Raw genomic sequence first — 16,242 nt, 5'->3', positions numbered from 1 at the left:
AACATTTTGATCTGCAGCCGTGCAGATTATACAGAGAGTGGACGACACGAGTCCCAATACGAACACATGCTGGCTTCTTAAGAAAATGCTGGAATATCTTATTAGAAGCTGTGATTAAGTGGATGCAGCGGACAATACTTTGTACTGTTTCACAGTCTTAGATATTGATATGTGTATTAAAGTAGGAAATGAAGGAAGAAACAAATTGCATTGTGCTGTAGAGGTCTAATCGGGTTCATACTCCATTTAAGCTTGCTTTGAGTTTATTTTCCCGTCATGAAACAATACGTGAGAAAGTTTTTCCACTAAAAATGATCATGCTGCTCTCTGTTTTTCACAGGTTTAGTCAGTGAGTGGGTGTATTCATGGTTAGAGTTTTACAATGAGTGTATATATTCACTCATTGTAAGTTCATTTAAAAAAAGGTACACTTACATTTTTAGACTAATTTTTACACTAATAAAAATAAAGTCAAATTTTATGGGTCTTTTCTTGCGCTTTGATTTTGGTTTTTTTTCCCCCCAATGTGTAGATCACAGGTCAGATTTAAGACACTACAATTCTAAAGAAAAGTTGAGATCATTATCTAAGTTAAGGGGAGGTGCAGTAAAAAGAGTGCTGGAGACTAAACCAACTGCTTTAAAGCCTTTGTGCCAGTATGGATGGCACTGCTTTTTTCAAATTGTGTCTTTAAGCTGTTATGCTGCTGTAGTTTGAAAGAATTATTTCACTTGACTGCAGACACAATACGGTGCATTCGTTATCAATAGAATGTAAAATTATTATGCCTGTTATACTTTTACTTGACAGCGTTTTTGCCAGCTGTTATTTTTAAAGCTCCAAAACCATATAGTTTCTCTCCATCACCTGAATCTCTGATCCTGCTGAAGGCACATACCTTACATACCTACACGTACCTTTCATGATGGTTTCTAATTAGTCTCTACCTCCCTTTGGGTCATGGGTACTCTGCAGGTACCTGTTGTCTGCTTCACACAAGAAAATGAACCACTCCTTTTCCCCTTCACAAAGTTTGCCTCCTAGTCACCATCAGTTGCGACCGTTGTTGCCTACAAATAAGATAAAGCTAAAGAAAATTAATTCATCCTCTCATTAAAAAAGGGCATAAGGCACTTTTAAATTCCACTCATCACTTTTTGTGCAGATAATGCACAAAATGGTATATTTAGTACTAAATACCAAGTCACGTGTATGGGAACCAAGGCCTTACTTATTGTTGTTTATCAAAACTTCCATTATGTATTTAATTGTTGAGAATATTAAGCCTGGCTGTTAACATGTTTTTATTATAATCCTGGGGACATTTTTTAATTTTTCAGAAAAGGCTAAGGCATCTTTATTGAGTTTTATTTTTTTTATGCAGGAAAAACTGAGTAATTTTCAGAAAGAACTCATGCTGATACACTTTAAGTGAAGCATCAACATTTTTTGTAGTTCTGTGTGCTTCAGCTATATTTCTGCTAAATAGCCCCAAGTCCCCTCTGACGCTGATGTATTAAACGTCTACAGTGAATTTGAATTTGCAAAAGCAGAAATGCTGTCACTAGACTGCCACCTGCTGTCTAATCAGAGCACCACTAGATGAGTACGGCTCAGGTCGCATTTACTCGTCTGGAGTCTCCCCCCACACTCCCCACACCCCCAAACTTGGAACCAAAGCATCTCAAACTCCTCAACTTGGCCTGCACGGCCCCTTATCAGGGACCAACTGCTAACAAACATTATTGTCTGGGTACAAGCCAAAGGACAAAACTGTACAGCGCTGCAGGGGGAGGAGGGGAGGTGGGAAGCACTTGTACTATAAAGTCAAAGGGCTGCACATGTGGGCCCACACTGACAACAGAGACTGTAGACCGACTCTTCTGCGCTCCTGCGCGAATCTCCGAGGACTCTCGCTGAAACGCTCTGAGGGATACACGCTCGTTTTCTCACCTCTGAGGGATTATTCATTTTCTTCAGCACTACTTTACTGCAAACTATGGATATATACGTTTGGATTTCCGTGTTATCAGTGATGCACTCCTGGATTTCCTCCACAGGTAACTTTTGCGAGATTTTTTCCAACCACTTATAAACTTAATTTTACGTAAATGTATAAACACCGAGCAAACCACTCACCATGCTGAGTGAAAGCAAATCAAATCAAAAACATCCCCAGCCTGCAGTTATGCAGATTAGTCTCAACTTCTCTTTAGTTTAATAGCTTGTAGATTGTGTTTTGATAACGACGCTGTAATTACAGTCCTGTCGGCCCCCGCCGGAGACGCGCTCACTGCCTCCACCGTCAAAGAGGGGCGCCATGTGCGGACCAAACGCTGTTCCTGCGCATCGTTCCAGGACAAGGAGTGCGTCTATTTCTGCCACCTGGACATCATATGGGTCAACACACCTGAGTAAGTATTTTTAAGTGTGGTTAGTGGTCTCCAGCAGCGTGTAAACATGTGTAAAGAGAAAGTAAATCGCTTAGATTGATGTTTGACGAAGTTTTGCGATAAATTATGCGTTTTTACTCTCTTTAAGCAATCTCCGATTATTTGTATTTTTGCGCGTGAAAGCGAAACAACAAAATTGAATCGCATTCAACAGTCTTCTGATATGTTTTTAAGCATGTTTAGTTTTCAGTTTTTGACTCTTTTAGTTTTATGATTCTAACTGTGTCTCTGTCGCATCCAGGCGCGTGGTCTCGTACGGACTCGGCAACGCTCCGCGGACGCGGCGCGCGCTCGCGGACTCCAGCGCACCCAGGAGCGTACCTCGCTGCCAGTGTGTCCGGGAAAACGACAACACCTGCCTGAACTTCTGCCGGCCTGAAAACCGCCTCAGGTGCGCTTCACACAGCCAAAGCATATTTACTGACAGTGACACCAAAAGACGCTCCCAGCCTGTCGTTCTGCATTGTCTCCATCACATGTGGCGACAGGTTTTGTGTAGAAAATGAATAACTGAAATGTGATCCTGTTTTCATCGCGTGTTTCTGCTCCCGCTCTCAGGTATGAGACAACGGCCGACGTGGTGATTCGCTCCCCCGGGGGCGACGACGGTGCTGGGGCGCAGCGCAAACACAAGCTGGCAGCAGACACGGACAGGATTAAGAGGTAAAACAACACGCTTGCACTAAAGAGGGATAAACACCGCAGTATTTGCAAAATAAAGTGGCAATTACAACCAGGGACATTAAAAGGATTTTTTTTTAAATAGGGAGGGACTGGAAGGACAAAGAACAAGAAGAAAGAAATCAAAATATTTGATTTGAAATCTATAGAGGGCATTGTTCTCATGCTCCCATGTGGCCCTGTGCAATAACACAGGACAAAGTGGCACAGTGGAAACAAGCATTTGATCTCTTTACTTAAGAAAAAGTCACAATCTTACTTAACATTCTCAAGGTTTTAGCATCAAAATATACTCTACACAGAATCATATATATGATACTGTGGGTAATAATTCTTGTTTGTTACTTTCATCCTGCAGCTGGTGATGATTTTAAATAATTTAAATACTTCTGGGTATATTAATTTATAATAACAGCAACATTTCTTAGTTGATTCATATTTAAAAATCACCATTAGTTAAATTAAAGCTTTGAAAAAAATGACTAAATAGAGTAAATAGTACTATATTTGTATTAAAATGTAGTGGAGTAGAAGTAAAAAGCTGTAGATACATAATTAAAAGTGCTTTAACACTCTTGTCCAATTCTAGTCCAATAGCACTTTTGATGCTGGTGGGGCAGCAGGGGGCCGTGCACCACCCCATGGCCACCCTCTATACTCGCCCCTGTACAACCTCACAGCAACACGAGGCCCCTTTGTAGCGTGAAATATGTCAGCTCTTGTGAGCGTAACACCCGTGAGCCTGCAGGATAAAAACAGCCAGCACATGTTCAGAAGCAGAAATTTAGAGATTAACCCCCAAGCGAGGAATTCCTTGAAACTTATGATGACTGAGCTGCGTTATAAATTCCATAAAACTCCTAGGATCGTGTGGAATTCACCTCGAGTAAGCTCTGCCACTTTACGTCGCTTAACTGTGGGAGCCGTGTGGGTAAAGGAGCCGCGTTCATGTGCTGTCATGTCTCAAAGTTTGCGGCGCCACATGTCTGTACTTTCTCACTTATTAATAATTGGAATCATAAAACTCCAAACATCCATCTTCTCGAACCACTCAGGAGTAACAACTTTGTTTTGAATGTGTTTGACTGACTGCTCCAATTCACACACCTGCTTTTTTCATAATCTGCAAAGTCACCGGTTTGCATGTCTAATGGCTTTATGCCTTTATCTACAGGTTGAAGAACAACAGTGATAAACGGGCACCGCCTCCAGCGCTCAGGGCTGCGCTGAAAACCCGCCTGTTCCTGGAGAAGTGGAGGGTGAGACAGCACCACAGGGCGAGAGCATGGGAGGGCGAGAGCGTGGCCTCCTAAAGAAGACTGCTTTCCTCTGCACTGTCATACAGAGGCAGGAAGGGGCTTTAAACCTTCTCTAAAGCCAGCGGGGACTTCTGTGCAGCAGCGCCCCTCAGGAAGGAAGCGGGTAGCCCGCATAAGGCCGGCTATAACCGACTCCATGTCGGTTTCACGAGTGCAGCAGAGCAGAGAGCACAGACAGCTCGACCGGGCTGCACTTCTTCAGACGCCAGAATGACGTTAGAGACATTACAAGGAGTTCGGGTGAAAGGAGACAAGCTGAAAAAGAGAACTTGGCCACAATCTGCAAAAATCAAGGACACTCATTGATCTTTTCAGATGTCACGGTCAGAGACTCACGCTTATTGACTTTACAAACAAACAAACAAACAAAGCAAAAAAAAAAACAGACACCAAATAACATTTCATGAACCTGATATTACAGAGAGGAATGTACTCAAATCTTTCTAACAGAATAAAAAAAAATCTCTGCTGTATATTCTGAAAATGCCATAGTTTCTTTTTCCTAGCACACAACTGCAATAACAGATCATCTGTCAGTAAAAGGGATTATGTGCCTTGTATCATGGCTTTGCTCGAGACATGTTTTCACTGACTGAAACTGTATTTACCTAACAGGGTGTCTCCTGTGTGTCAGCTGCTGGGAGCCTTTTTTTTGTATTCCAGATGTTATCACTGATTTCTTGCCATTCACTCATCATAATTTATGTTTTCAGTAACTTTGTTGCTTACATGTGCTGCTCTCTATTTATTTATCATTTTTACACATTGTAATTAGATGGCCATATTGGTCGATTCTTTGTTTGTTTGGTTTGTCATTTCTGCGAAATGATTGGTCGCCAACGTGCCGAATTCTGGGCAAACTTTAATAAATTTGATACGTTTATTTAAAAGCGACGGATCGGCTCCTTCATTTTTTGTCACGTCAAAGGTTCATTTTCCGCTGAAGAAAGAATGAATGTGGGATTAAAGTTTCTGAACTGGGACGAAAGCTGCATGTGTTCAGTATGCAGGGTTTTTAAGTTGGTAAATAAAAAAAGGGAAAGTCAGAAAGCAAAGTGTGAGCAACAAGATAAAGACAGACAAACTGAGAGGTAACAAGAAAGTGCAGGCAAAGAGCAGTCAAACGCAGCTAAACATGGCCTTTCATCTCGGCAACAAACCTGTGTGTACAGTGCAATTTCTAAACGAGCTGAAAGTGGACGTCGGGTTTCTTCCAGCAGCTCGCACATCCAGCACGCGGTTTATGTTCAACCCTGTAAGATGTGTCTTTTATGTATCCACCTCAAAGTTTCCACATTTTACCACCAAGTGACTCAGCAAAGTACAGCGCGTGTCACTCTTATGTAGTTCTCATTCCAACCTGCCACGACCTCCCGGCTCACCTTTAATGATCATTACACATACAGGTCATTACGTACGCTTGCTGTCTCCTCGTCGACCTTTACCACTCCTCCTCCTCCAGGGGCAGCTGTTCTCCTCTCAGGAGCTTCCGTGCATATCTTTTAATTTAATCTTGGCTCGCGAGTCAACTTCGTTTTATTTCAGTAAATCATTCATCCAGCTATTATCACTGCTGCAAAAAGAAACCCTAGAGCCATGGAAATGTCAGCTTTGAAGGAATTAAGAGAAATTAGTGTATGAACTTCTGGGCTAGTACTGATACTGACATGAGACTGATATTTGACATTTTAAAGTTTCAGAGTTCTTCAGCTCTTCGTTACAGTATTTTTAAACATTTAGCATGACCAAAATTGACTTGACACAAATAATAAGTATCGGCCACTGAGAGTGGGGATGCAGATATTCAGCAATGTGCTGGTGCATCGTTTAAAATTAAAATCGGTCTCAAATGCTTAGAAGACAGATGTGGACTGTGGACTGTAACCTTCATCATCAGCTGGGATTCTCCCACAGACAAGCAGGTTGGAAGAGCACAAGCCAACTGCAGCTGCATGGTTCAACTAAGTGTTTAAATAGAGGTCATAAAGAAAGCTGACTGAAAACCAAAGTGTTGAAAATATGTTACTCTAGGATCCATCCATTTTCTTAAGTGCTTATCCAATTTAGCATTGGATGGGCACTGGGCTCTCTCCCAGCTGTCATAGGGTAAAAAGAAGGGTACACCCCTGCGCAGGTTGCTAGTCTATAGCAGGGCTAACACAGGAATGAACCCAACATCCATGTCTTCAGACTGTGGCAGGAAAAATTCAACTGAAAAAGACCTGTTACCACAGATTTTTAAGCCCAGCTCCTGTATAATTTGGAATACTTTAGCTGTTTATCCCCATTTCCTTTCATCAAAAATGGGTTCATGACAGCCACCTTTACCCCTCAGTGAACATCTGAAGGGCCGGACACATCGCTCAGGTCCTCTGCCTGGTCTTTTCGCGATTTGCATGATTTGATCTTTATTTGATGTAAATAGTTTTTTTTAGGTCTGTCCTGTTTTCGATCTCTACTAATCCAGTTTCCTCAAATTTTTTAAAGACACACTACACACCATGCAGATATATGCATATAAGTGTTTGAAATCACGTTTTTGGTACAAAACAACAGGTTGCTAGTAAACAAAGCACTTAAAGATACAGTTTAAAATTGGTTCTTTCTTTGTTGTCTGTTACGTTTAGACACAACGCTGCTTCACCCCTTGACTTAGGTCTGCAGACTCCTTGGAAGGAAAGTATAAAGAAATGATGGCGAGCTCAAGACTTTTGAACAGCATTGTATAAAGTCATTCGGGCTAAAAACATCCAGGAAAATTAATGCTAATCGACAAAAAGCAACATTTCAGCCCATCTTTACTCACTTTCACGACATGTCAAAGTGACATGATGATAAAATGTAGCTTCATTAACATCCTAAACTTATAGTTTAAAAAAACGTACCTGATTTTTTTCCACATTTTGTCGATTACCTCTGGAATGACCCTGTAACCTGACGCCACATATGCATATGCATGCATTAAACTCAGTAACGAAGCAAAACTTTGCTTCGTGTCTAGTGTGAACACACCATAAGCTTCACAGTAATACTGGACAGGACTCACAAAAACAGCTAAAGCTACAGTTATATCATACATTAAAGATCTCCAAGCACTTATTCTTGCAAAGCAGAGATTAAAACGGCGTGAATCTGCTGGATTAATCTGTCAGACACGTCCCTGCTCTTTAATGAACGTGATACAAGTTGTTCTTGGTTCGGCTCAAACACTGGCATGCCCAGATTGTTCCGCCATCACTCATCGGAGAGCTGCTTGAACTAGCAGCTAAAAAACAATCCAATGCAAATTGGGTGAAAAGTCTTATCTATCCAGCCCATTTAGCAAACAAATCCGCGGTGGTTTCTGTGCCTCGGGCGTGCTGTAAGAAACACTGCTGTGTCCTCCCGCGCTCTGAGTCCAATCATAACAATGCTGAAGTCACATTTTCCACACAGACCTACTGTTTGTTTGCAAAACAATTTGGAGGCATGTCTGCTGCAGGAGACAGTCAGGACCAAAGATTCAGACAATAATGAGAAAGTTTAGATGACACGCAAAAAAGCTGGACTTAATCCCAGGTGCAGTGGTCAGCGCAGCCAAACAAAAATCCTGTTAATGGAAGCAGAAGCATGGATATGTCTCTGTGAAATAGAAGTACTAATGTGCAGACAAAATAGGCTTACATCTCTGACGCTACAGGCCCTGGTTAGCAGGAAGCAACAATATATGCAAAAAAACAACAAATGAAAGAGCACAGCAGCACAGCTTAGGTTTAAAAAGCTCAATTTGAACAAACCACAAGACTTCTGGAACAATGTTTTAGACAGACGAGACAAAAGCCAAGATCTTTGGCCATAATGCAGTGCAGCATCACAGTTGGAGAAAACCAAACACAGCAAATCAGCAAGCACAACATAAATTAAGCACGGTGGTGGAGGTGTGATGATTTGGGCTCATTTTGCAGCCACGAAGAACTCGTCTGTATACCAAAGCACTCTCAAGTCCCAGCAACAAATCTACAACAAAATGTTTGAAAAAGAAGGTGTTGCAATCGCCCTGCCAAAGTCCAGACATCGCCTCGACTGAAATACTGTGGGAGGACCTGACGAGAGCTGTGGATATGTGATTACCTGAAACAAAGATAACAATGTAAAGAAGACTGGGCCAAAATTCCTCCACAATAATGTGACAAACTGATAAAGTCATAAAGAAAACAATTTGTTCAAGTCATTGCTGCTAAAAGTGGTTCCACTAGCTACTGAATCCTGGGGTGTACTTAGTTTTTCACACACCGCATTCTTGCTTAGCTTTGGGTAAATAAATACTGACACACTGTCATATTTCCTGTATTGTTGTTCATCTGAGGCAGTATTTACCTAATCTTAAGACCTGCTAAGGACTAGATCATTTTTACCTACCTTTGAGCTAAAAATTAATTTTGAAAGACAGACGTGGCCAAACCAGCAGCTGTACAAACTCTCAGCATATTAAAAATGGAACAAATACAATGAAACTCAGCATATATGCAGACAGCTACAACAAAAAACATACGCTGTAACAACCGCAGGCCTCTTTTACCACAGTCTTTAAATTCAACAATAAGCGTGTTTAACTTTAGATTAAGTTAAGATCTCATGCGGTGAGGTGAGCAATATCTGAATGCTTCTTCCACAGGTGAAAATGAACAATAACAGCAATCCATTAAGGCATTCTTCTACATGCTCAGTCAGGTTAACGAATGTAATCCATGACATAAAGGTGATGCACAACATCAGTGTTGGGTGGTGGCAGAAGGATTTGGATTTTGTAGTTGTGTAAAAGTGGCTACATCACAGCTCAGAAGGAAATTAACTGGAATTAAAATGTATTTAATCGTCTTTAAGTATTGGTATGTATGTGGCCGTCGTTAAAACATAAACTTAAATTCTTATTACATTAATGCTGCGGTTGGTAAAAATGGAGTAAGGTAAAGTAGTAAAGTAGTAAGCTCACCGTATGTTTTGATGGTAAGATAACGCTATGGAAAAATCAAGTGCTAAAGTATTGACAACATATTAACAGACTTCTGCTGAAAAAAATGTTATATCACTTTGGCTCTTTTACAACAGTGACTGTGCAGTTTGTTGTCAGATTACTTTTATCAGCGTGATTGTTGCATGTTTACTTTTATGACTCTGTTCTTATCTCCTCAGCCTTTAAATGCCCTCGATTTTACACCATGAGTCAGGTGTAGCTTTATTAAGTTTTCAGGTCTGCAGGATAATTGCTAAAAGGAGATGCCTCACTGTACCTGCACACTGATCAGGTTAACAGCATGCCAACGGACAGGGGGGTCTGAACACAATGGCACTGAGTCTGTGCTACGCAGCTCTGTGCAGAGAACTCCCCTGAGACATTAGCTTTTGGCATAACTCATTAGTCTATTCAATAGAGCGAGCACAACATAATAGCCCATTACACGTGAAGGAATCTCCTCGACTCGACAGGAATTCTCGAGCGCGGGAGCCGAACAATAGGAACCTGTGCGAGGAACGTCTGGGCAGGGCATGGTGGCCTCTGCTTCTGACGTGTGCCCAACGCTTGGCTCTCCCTCCACACGCCCTGTTTTTCCAACCAACACTCCCAGGTGTGCGAAAGCATTACGAAACTCGGCTGCGGCCCCACCAGAGCGGATTAATTACCCTGGCTGCATGAGCCAAACTCAGTGTTTGGCTGAGAAGGTTATCAGGAGTGGGCTGCTGGATGATGGAGCAAATGAAACCAGTGTGGGAGGTTGAGGCTGAGGATTCAGGGTTGGGTTTGTAGTGGAAGATGTTGGCCTGTGAGGGTGAGACTGGAAACTGGCACGCTGAAGTGAGTCTCGATTTGTCATCACATCTTGGCGAGGAGGCCTGAAACACTTGGGCTGATTATTGGTATCTCTCAGCACTCCTGTAATCCCACTCTTAGTCCTGCCTGACCCTCCCTGCCTGGCAGGAGCACGACAAACACTGAGGAGCATTTTCAGAATATCCCTGAGATATTCTGAAAATGCTCTGCTGCTGACAAGTATGTTTGTGGGGATGAGATGAGTCGGCACTTATACCTCTGCTTTTCCATCACGGCTTTATTTAACCGTGCTGCGCCTGTCTCACAGTGTCACACACATTTGAGGAGGAATGCTCAGAACGCAAAGAATTATACACAAACTTTCAGAAACCAGCCTCGGTGTGAACTCCAGTGTATAAAATTAAATCAGTCAAAGTCAGCAGGCGATGAAAAACAGATTCGCCATCAAAGTCTAAATATATACAGATGACATAACATGTACGCCCATCCGCCACAACATTAAAACCAGTCACAGCTGTTGGGGTAAAGCAGGAGAGCTGAGACAGCAATGAAGAGCCAGGTGAATATTTTTGTGATAAAACGATGAAGCAAACTAAAAACATTGCTGATCACAGGTACGCCTTTACTGTCTCGTACTGGATGATCTGCGTGCCATACCACTGTATAACTATTAAAGAAAATGAAACTCTTAAAACAAAGAGATTAAACATATTAAACTTTATGAACATTAACATCTGCTAATGGCAAAAATAATTAACTTTACATGTTTCATTGCAGTGAGTCGTTGGTATCACATGTGTATTTCTGTTATGAATAAATACTGAGCTTAACTTCTATTGTAAATTCCTTGGTTAGTTTATGTTGTGATGCTCTGCTATTTTCCCTTCAGTGCAATGCATGATGGTGTGCAAAGCTTGGGTACTGACCATTGGTTATATATCACTTTTCATGAGGAGTTGTGGGAATCTTACCTATAGTAATACTGCACATACTACACATACTACTACTACAGAGTCCAGGTATAATCGGACACCAAACCCTCTCCCAACCCACTTTCACTGTGTTTGTCTCACTTGTTGTGGACCGAGTACGACACATCTAATATTTAATCTGTGCCAATGGGAGCTTTTGATGTCTCGGCCACGGGAAGCACCAGCACGACGCTGGAGATGCACTGTTTGCTTGCCAACACACAAGGCTTTATTGTATTATTGTACACAGTTTGACTGATCACTGTTGTACTGGACAGCTCCAGCACTCATTGTGACTGTTGGGGTTTCGTTTCTTTACTCTGCAGTAGAAAAGGCTTTAAAGTGACTGTTGCTATATTAAAAATAATGTAATTCAACTGAATTAATAACAAAACCATTAAAGAGTGACTTCACACATGAGCTACACTCATGTGAAGAGGGAGGGTGTAACAGCTGGACTGAATCAAGGCCAAATGTAATAAACCCAGTTAGTTATTTAAAATCATTAAATAATTATCTAATCATTCAAATATTTTCTATTGGCGCAACCAAACCTGTAAAACTGATCGGTGCCAACGGAAAAAATATGATCGATCAATAAAATAGTTCTTTCACCCTTACAGGAAGTCTCCCTGTGAGTAATGACAACGACCTTTAACCCATTAGATAAAGTGAATAACATTAATCATCTTCTTATAATTCAGTGTTCTGCTAAATGGCTTTGAGCCTGAAGCTAAACTTGACAGATTTTTTTAAATAGATGTTTTCATTTGAATGTGCTTTTAAATGTTTGTTTTTTAGTTCATTTTTGCCTGTTTCGGTTTAGTTTTTATTGTTTAAAAAGGTTTAGTTTCAGTATTAAGCTTTATCATTATGGATTATAGATGGATGCGTTTGTCAGAAGGGTAAATTTTTAGATCTCGGTTGGGTTTTTTTGCCATTTTTATAAAATACTGTTTAACGTTGTCTTCACTTTTCTACTCTGTCCACAACAGTTTCAGTTAACTAAAATGTTTTTCATAAGCAGTTTCAGTTTCAGGGAAACACAACACAAAACCTGCTCAGGAACGGCTCGAGCAAAACAAAGAAAACTCCTCAGTGCCCAATCTGAGCCCCACCCGTTGACCAACGGGCCCAAACGATACGGCGCAAAACACTACAAAACATCCTCAGCAGAGCAGTTTCCACGCAGAGGTGCTTCTAATGCTGCATCTGATTGTATGCATGAAGCGACCAAAGTTAAAAACATCATGAAACTTCATGCATACAAAGTTAAAAACATAATAAAATATTTATTTATGTGGGAGTTGAAGTAACTGTTTGCATTTTTCTGTTTGCGTGGCTAACAGCTGTTAGTCTGAGAGCATTCCTGATCCAGTAATTCACCCACCCAACATTCATCATCCTGGCTGACAAGACTCCGCCTGAGGGCGAGCTACTGTAGAAGAATGGCTTAACGTCAATTAAAGCTTAAATACAGAAACATTTTCAGTTATTTTTAGTTTAGCAGCACCATCGCTTTAGGCATGGCAGTGTCAGTCGCTAAGACCACCACTTTCATGACTCAGGCATGTCGACAACAACAAGACAGATTGGCATGAATGTTTTTACTTCACTACCCAATAGGACAAATTCCAGTGACTGCTGTGTTCCTCTCGAGTTTTCCGAGTCAAGGTTTTTACCTTTATCTTCTCAATGAAATGTTGGTGCATTCATGGTATCCAGAAGATACATCCCACCGACCCATGGGATCTCTTGGGTTTACATCAGCACCACCAGATAACAGACTCTGTTTAGAACTCTTAAAGATGTTGAAGAAGCAAGCTCCTTTAAGCAAGTACTTTGGTGTTCCTCCACCTCCAAAGAAATGTCAGAAGGAGTCCGAACCACAAAAGAAGCGCGCATTCTCGGGAAAGTGGTTGCAGGAGGTGAGCTGGCATTTGTTTGAAGCCAGCGTTAAGAGTTCTAAACAAATGTCTGTCCTCCTCCAGGAAATCTTATGTACGCAAACGCGCGTTGCAACTTCTTATCTGGTCCGCGTCTTTTATTTTGACAGCGCATGCGCACCTGCGGACCACTTATGTGCACCCCTGGCTATGATAACACGAAACCATGGGAAGTCTATGGGAGAGTTTGACCGTGATGGAAGCTTTTAAAACCTTTATTTTGGGGAAAAGTCATTACACTGTTATTATCATACTTGAGTGGTGTGTCTAAAACAAGCACTTTTATGTCCGTGTGACATCTGAAATTAAAGTTAATCTGGATAATGCGTCTAAATAACTGCCCACACAAGTTTCTGAAGGTGTTTTCAAGAGCCTTTGCTTCTAGAAGGGCTTGGATTGAATATCGAGTTTATCACTGGACTAATGACACTCTCCTCAGCCTTACTTGCACTTTACTTTCTGCCAAATGTTAGCATGCTATACTAATAGACAGTGTTAAGGATGGACTGATGTCGGATTCCTTTAGTCATCATCAGTCTGAGGTGTGTTTAAAAACACAGAATGTAACATATTCGCCAACAGAGGCTGGTCAGTGCTCTACGTATGGCTTGATTGGCTACTCATAAATACACAACAGTGGCATCTCAATAGTTTTACAGTGTTACTAATGTTTATGTGTACTGCCGTGATCAGAGATAGTTATGTGGGGGGTTTATGGCTGTTCCAACCTTCAAAGAGAGTTGCAGTTGAAAATTCTCACTGGGAACTCAGTAATTTCAGCTCCACCACACCATAACATTATCCACTGGCTAGTGAGGTCCTGTTAAAAAGCTTCAGGATGAGCATGTTTGTCACTGGGATCTGGGTGTTTTGAATCAAGATGTGAAGAGGGAGTAATACTGCATGCTCATTGGCTAACTCGCTAATTGACAAGTCGATAGCCACTGAGCATGCCCTAGCAAATCTACCTTTTTTGACTCGAATAAAGATAATTTATAAGATTAATTTAATTTCTTTTTCAGTACTGCTGAATAAGTAGTGTTGGAGTCCATTTTACCCCTACTGGTTTAAAACTATGCAAATTTCTACACTGCTTTCACTTGTCACACAGCTGGAGCATCTATTGCATAAATTAAGTATTTTTCCTGCAAAACATCAGCAGCTCTTAGTCAAACAAGCTGATGTAAAAATATCCTTTTCATTCATTGCATTTAGAATTAAACTGATTCAGGTTTATCTTATACTACAAAAAAAAAAAAAAGTGCCGCTGACTGACTCGAGAATTTTAACCCATATTCCTCTCACTGCTATAAATGCCAGCAGAAAAGTGCTGACACACTGGCCCCTGGATAAACCTCACATTATCAGCAAAAAACACTCCCCTGAGCTGACTCTGCAAACAGACAGATTAAGATTTGATTTCAGTTACGAGGGATAACCTGAAAGAGAAACGCATGAAGAAACGAGGACATTCACTTACAGTATCAGTCCTGGTAACATGTTATTAATAGCATCTGCTGTTTGTTTTGCTCTCTTTTGTCGGCGTGTTTGCTTACATTGCTAGGCAGGTGGAGATGAAACTCTTATTGTGCCTCGTGAAGGACGCACAAGGTAAACGTTGATAGATGGGAACGGTGTGTACAAAGCAGCGAAGACTATGCTTTTGTGTGTAAACCACCTTGAGAGAGACATTTCATCAACAATTAATGCCATTACCTCTGTTTTCATTTGTTAATACATTTAAAGTATCAAAGCCTTCAACATACTTCAGAATAAAAGCCTTTAAAACACAAACTGCCTTTTTTCATGTAAAAAGATTTTCATTTGGATTTACTGCATGAACACTTTTCTAACACATTATGACAGCAATCAAACATTACCGTAAATTCTGCAAAGCACCGTGCAGAAAATACCTGCAGAATAAAACACATCCGGTGCTAAAACTTGAGCAGAAATGCAATCGAAACAAGTAGCTTCTAGTTGTGAGTATGTGCTATAAATAGCTTTTTTTCAGCCATTATTAACGCCCTGGGACTGGTGTTTGAACTTGGCTTTGGCTATATACATTTAAAGTCTACATCGAGCATGGCCTCTGCATAAAACCTTTCCAGTACTTCAAAATGCCAGTAACTTGGTTTGATGTTTAAATGCCTTAAAAGCACAACAGCAGGTGAAAGCGAAACTGAAAGGACAACTTTAGAAATACTTTAGAAGCTGCACATCATGTTTTGTTATTTGGACTATTCTCTGGACAATAATACAGGTTATATCGGGAACCTTAAGGAGTGTAGGGGGGCTGGGGGTCGAGGTGCTGCACGAGCCATATGTGTGAATGTAATGATCGAGTGATCAAATTGTTAATTGCATAAAAATGACACAAAATGAAGTCAGTGTGTGAAGAAGTAATTCCTTTGAACCAAAAGCTCAAGATTCAGACTGCTATTAAAGTTGTTTCAAGTAGTGTTTTTCTGACTCTTTGCCCCGAGTGAGGATATCCCACAGTGTGTAAACACAGAAGCTCCACCCACCCGCTGATCAAACCCTCTGTTTGTGAGAAGCAGCCAGTCAGAAAACAGCTGGTTTTAAACAAGTGTTAAAGGTAGAAGAATTAATACTGCTTGTTTCAGAAGGTGGAGCTACTAAGGGTTTGCACCAGGGGCCAGTTTAAAGATTATTTTGACCTGTGCATCATGCAAAGCTACTCTAGTAGGGTCCAGCAATATATATGGAGTTGGAAATAAGGATGGTCCCATTTAAAAGCACTGCAAAGCTAAAGCTTGGCGACAGTGAACTGAGGGTGGCATCTTGAAACCACAACTTTTTGTTTTCACACTCTGAATGCAACAGATCAGACACAATGTGTTAATTAGTGAGCTTCAGAGATGCTGGTAGGCGAGTGCTGTTACCACTGGACAGGAGCAGACTAGATGTTTCCCTCCGTTTACATTCTCCAGCCCAAGAAAAAGTCAGCGTTTCCTGGCTTCAGCATGCATTTCTAGTAGGAGTTCTAAAATAATAATAATACATCCTAATTTTAGCTTCACGTGTAAAGCATAGACACAA

At 41.1% G+C, this 16,242-nt stretch overlaps 1 protein-coding gene across 1 annotated transcript; it reads left to right on the top strand.

The window, feature by feature from the left end:
• The first annotated feature begins 1,867 nt into the window (after positions 1-1,867).
• Positions 1,868-5,340, top strand: edn1 (endothelin 1). The gene is made up of 5 exons (XM_086279911.1): positions 1,868-2,060; positions 2,264-2,414; positions 2,695-2,844; positions 3,012-3,116; positions 4,309-5,340. The coding sequence occupies exons 1-5, from the start codon at positions 2,000-2,002 to the stop codon at positions 4,445-4,447; spliced, it is 606 nt and encodes a 201-aa protein (XP_086136037.1). The 5' UTR covers positions 1,868-1,999; the 3' UTR covers positions 4,448-5,340.
• The last annotated feature ends 10,902 nt before the right edge of the window (positions 5,341-16,242 follow it).

This window comes from Aulonocara sp. 'chitande type north' Nkhata Bay, linkage group LG22 (genome assembly GCF_057382095.1).
Source record: "Aulonocara sp. 'chitande type north' Nkhata Bay isolate Kocher_YH1m ecotype deep benthic linkage group LG22, A_spYH_male_GT1.1, whole genome shotgun sequence".
NCBI lineage: Eukaryota > Metazoa > Chordata > Actinopteri > Cichliformes > Cichlidae > Aulonocara > Aulonocara sp. 'chitande type north' Nkhata Bay.
This window is presented reverse-complemented; position numbering and strand designations above follow the sequence as displayed.

Bases quoted from the DNA above. Each gene is read 5' to 3' on its own strand.
- edn1 (XM_086279911.1), top strand. From the start codon at position 2,000: ATGGATATATACGTTTGGATTTCCGTGTTATCAGTGATGCACTCCTGG. The intron at 2,061-2,263 runs GTAACTTTTGCG...CTGTAATTACAG, and splicing joins CTCCTGGATTTCCTCCACAG to TCCTGTCGGCCCCCGCCGGA. The intron at 2,415-2,694 runs GTAAGTATTTTT...TGTCGCATCCAG, and splicing joins ATATGGGTCAACACACCTGA to GCGCGTGGTCTCGTACGGAC.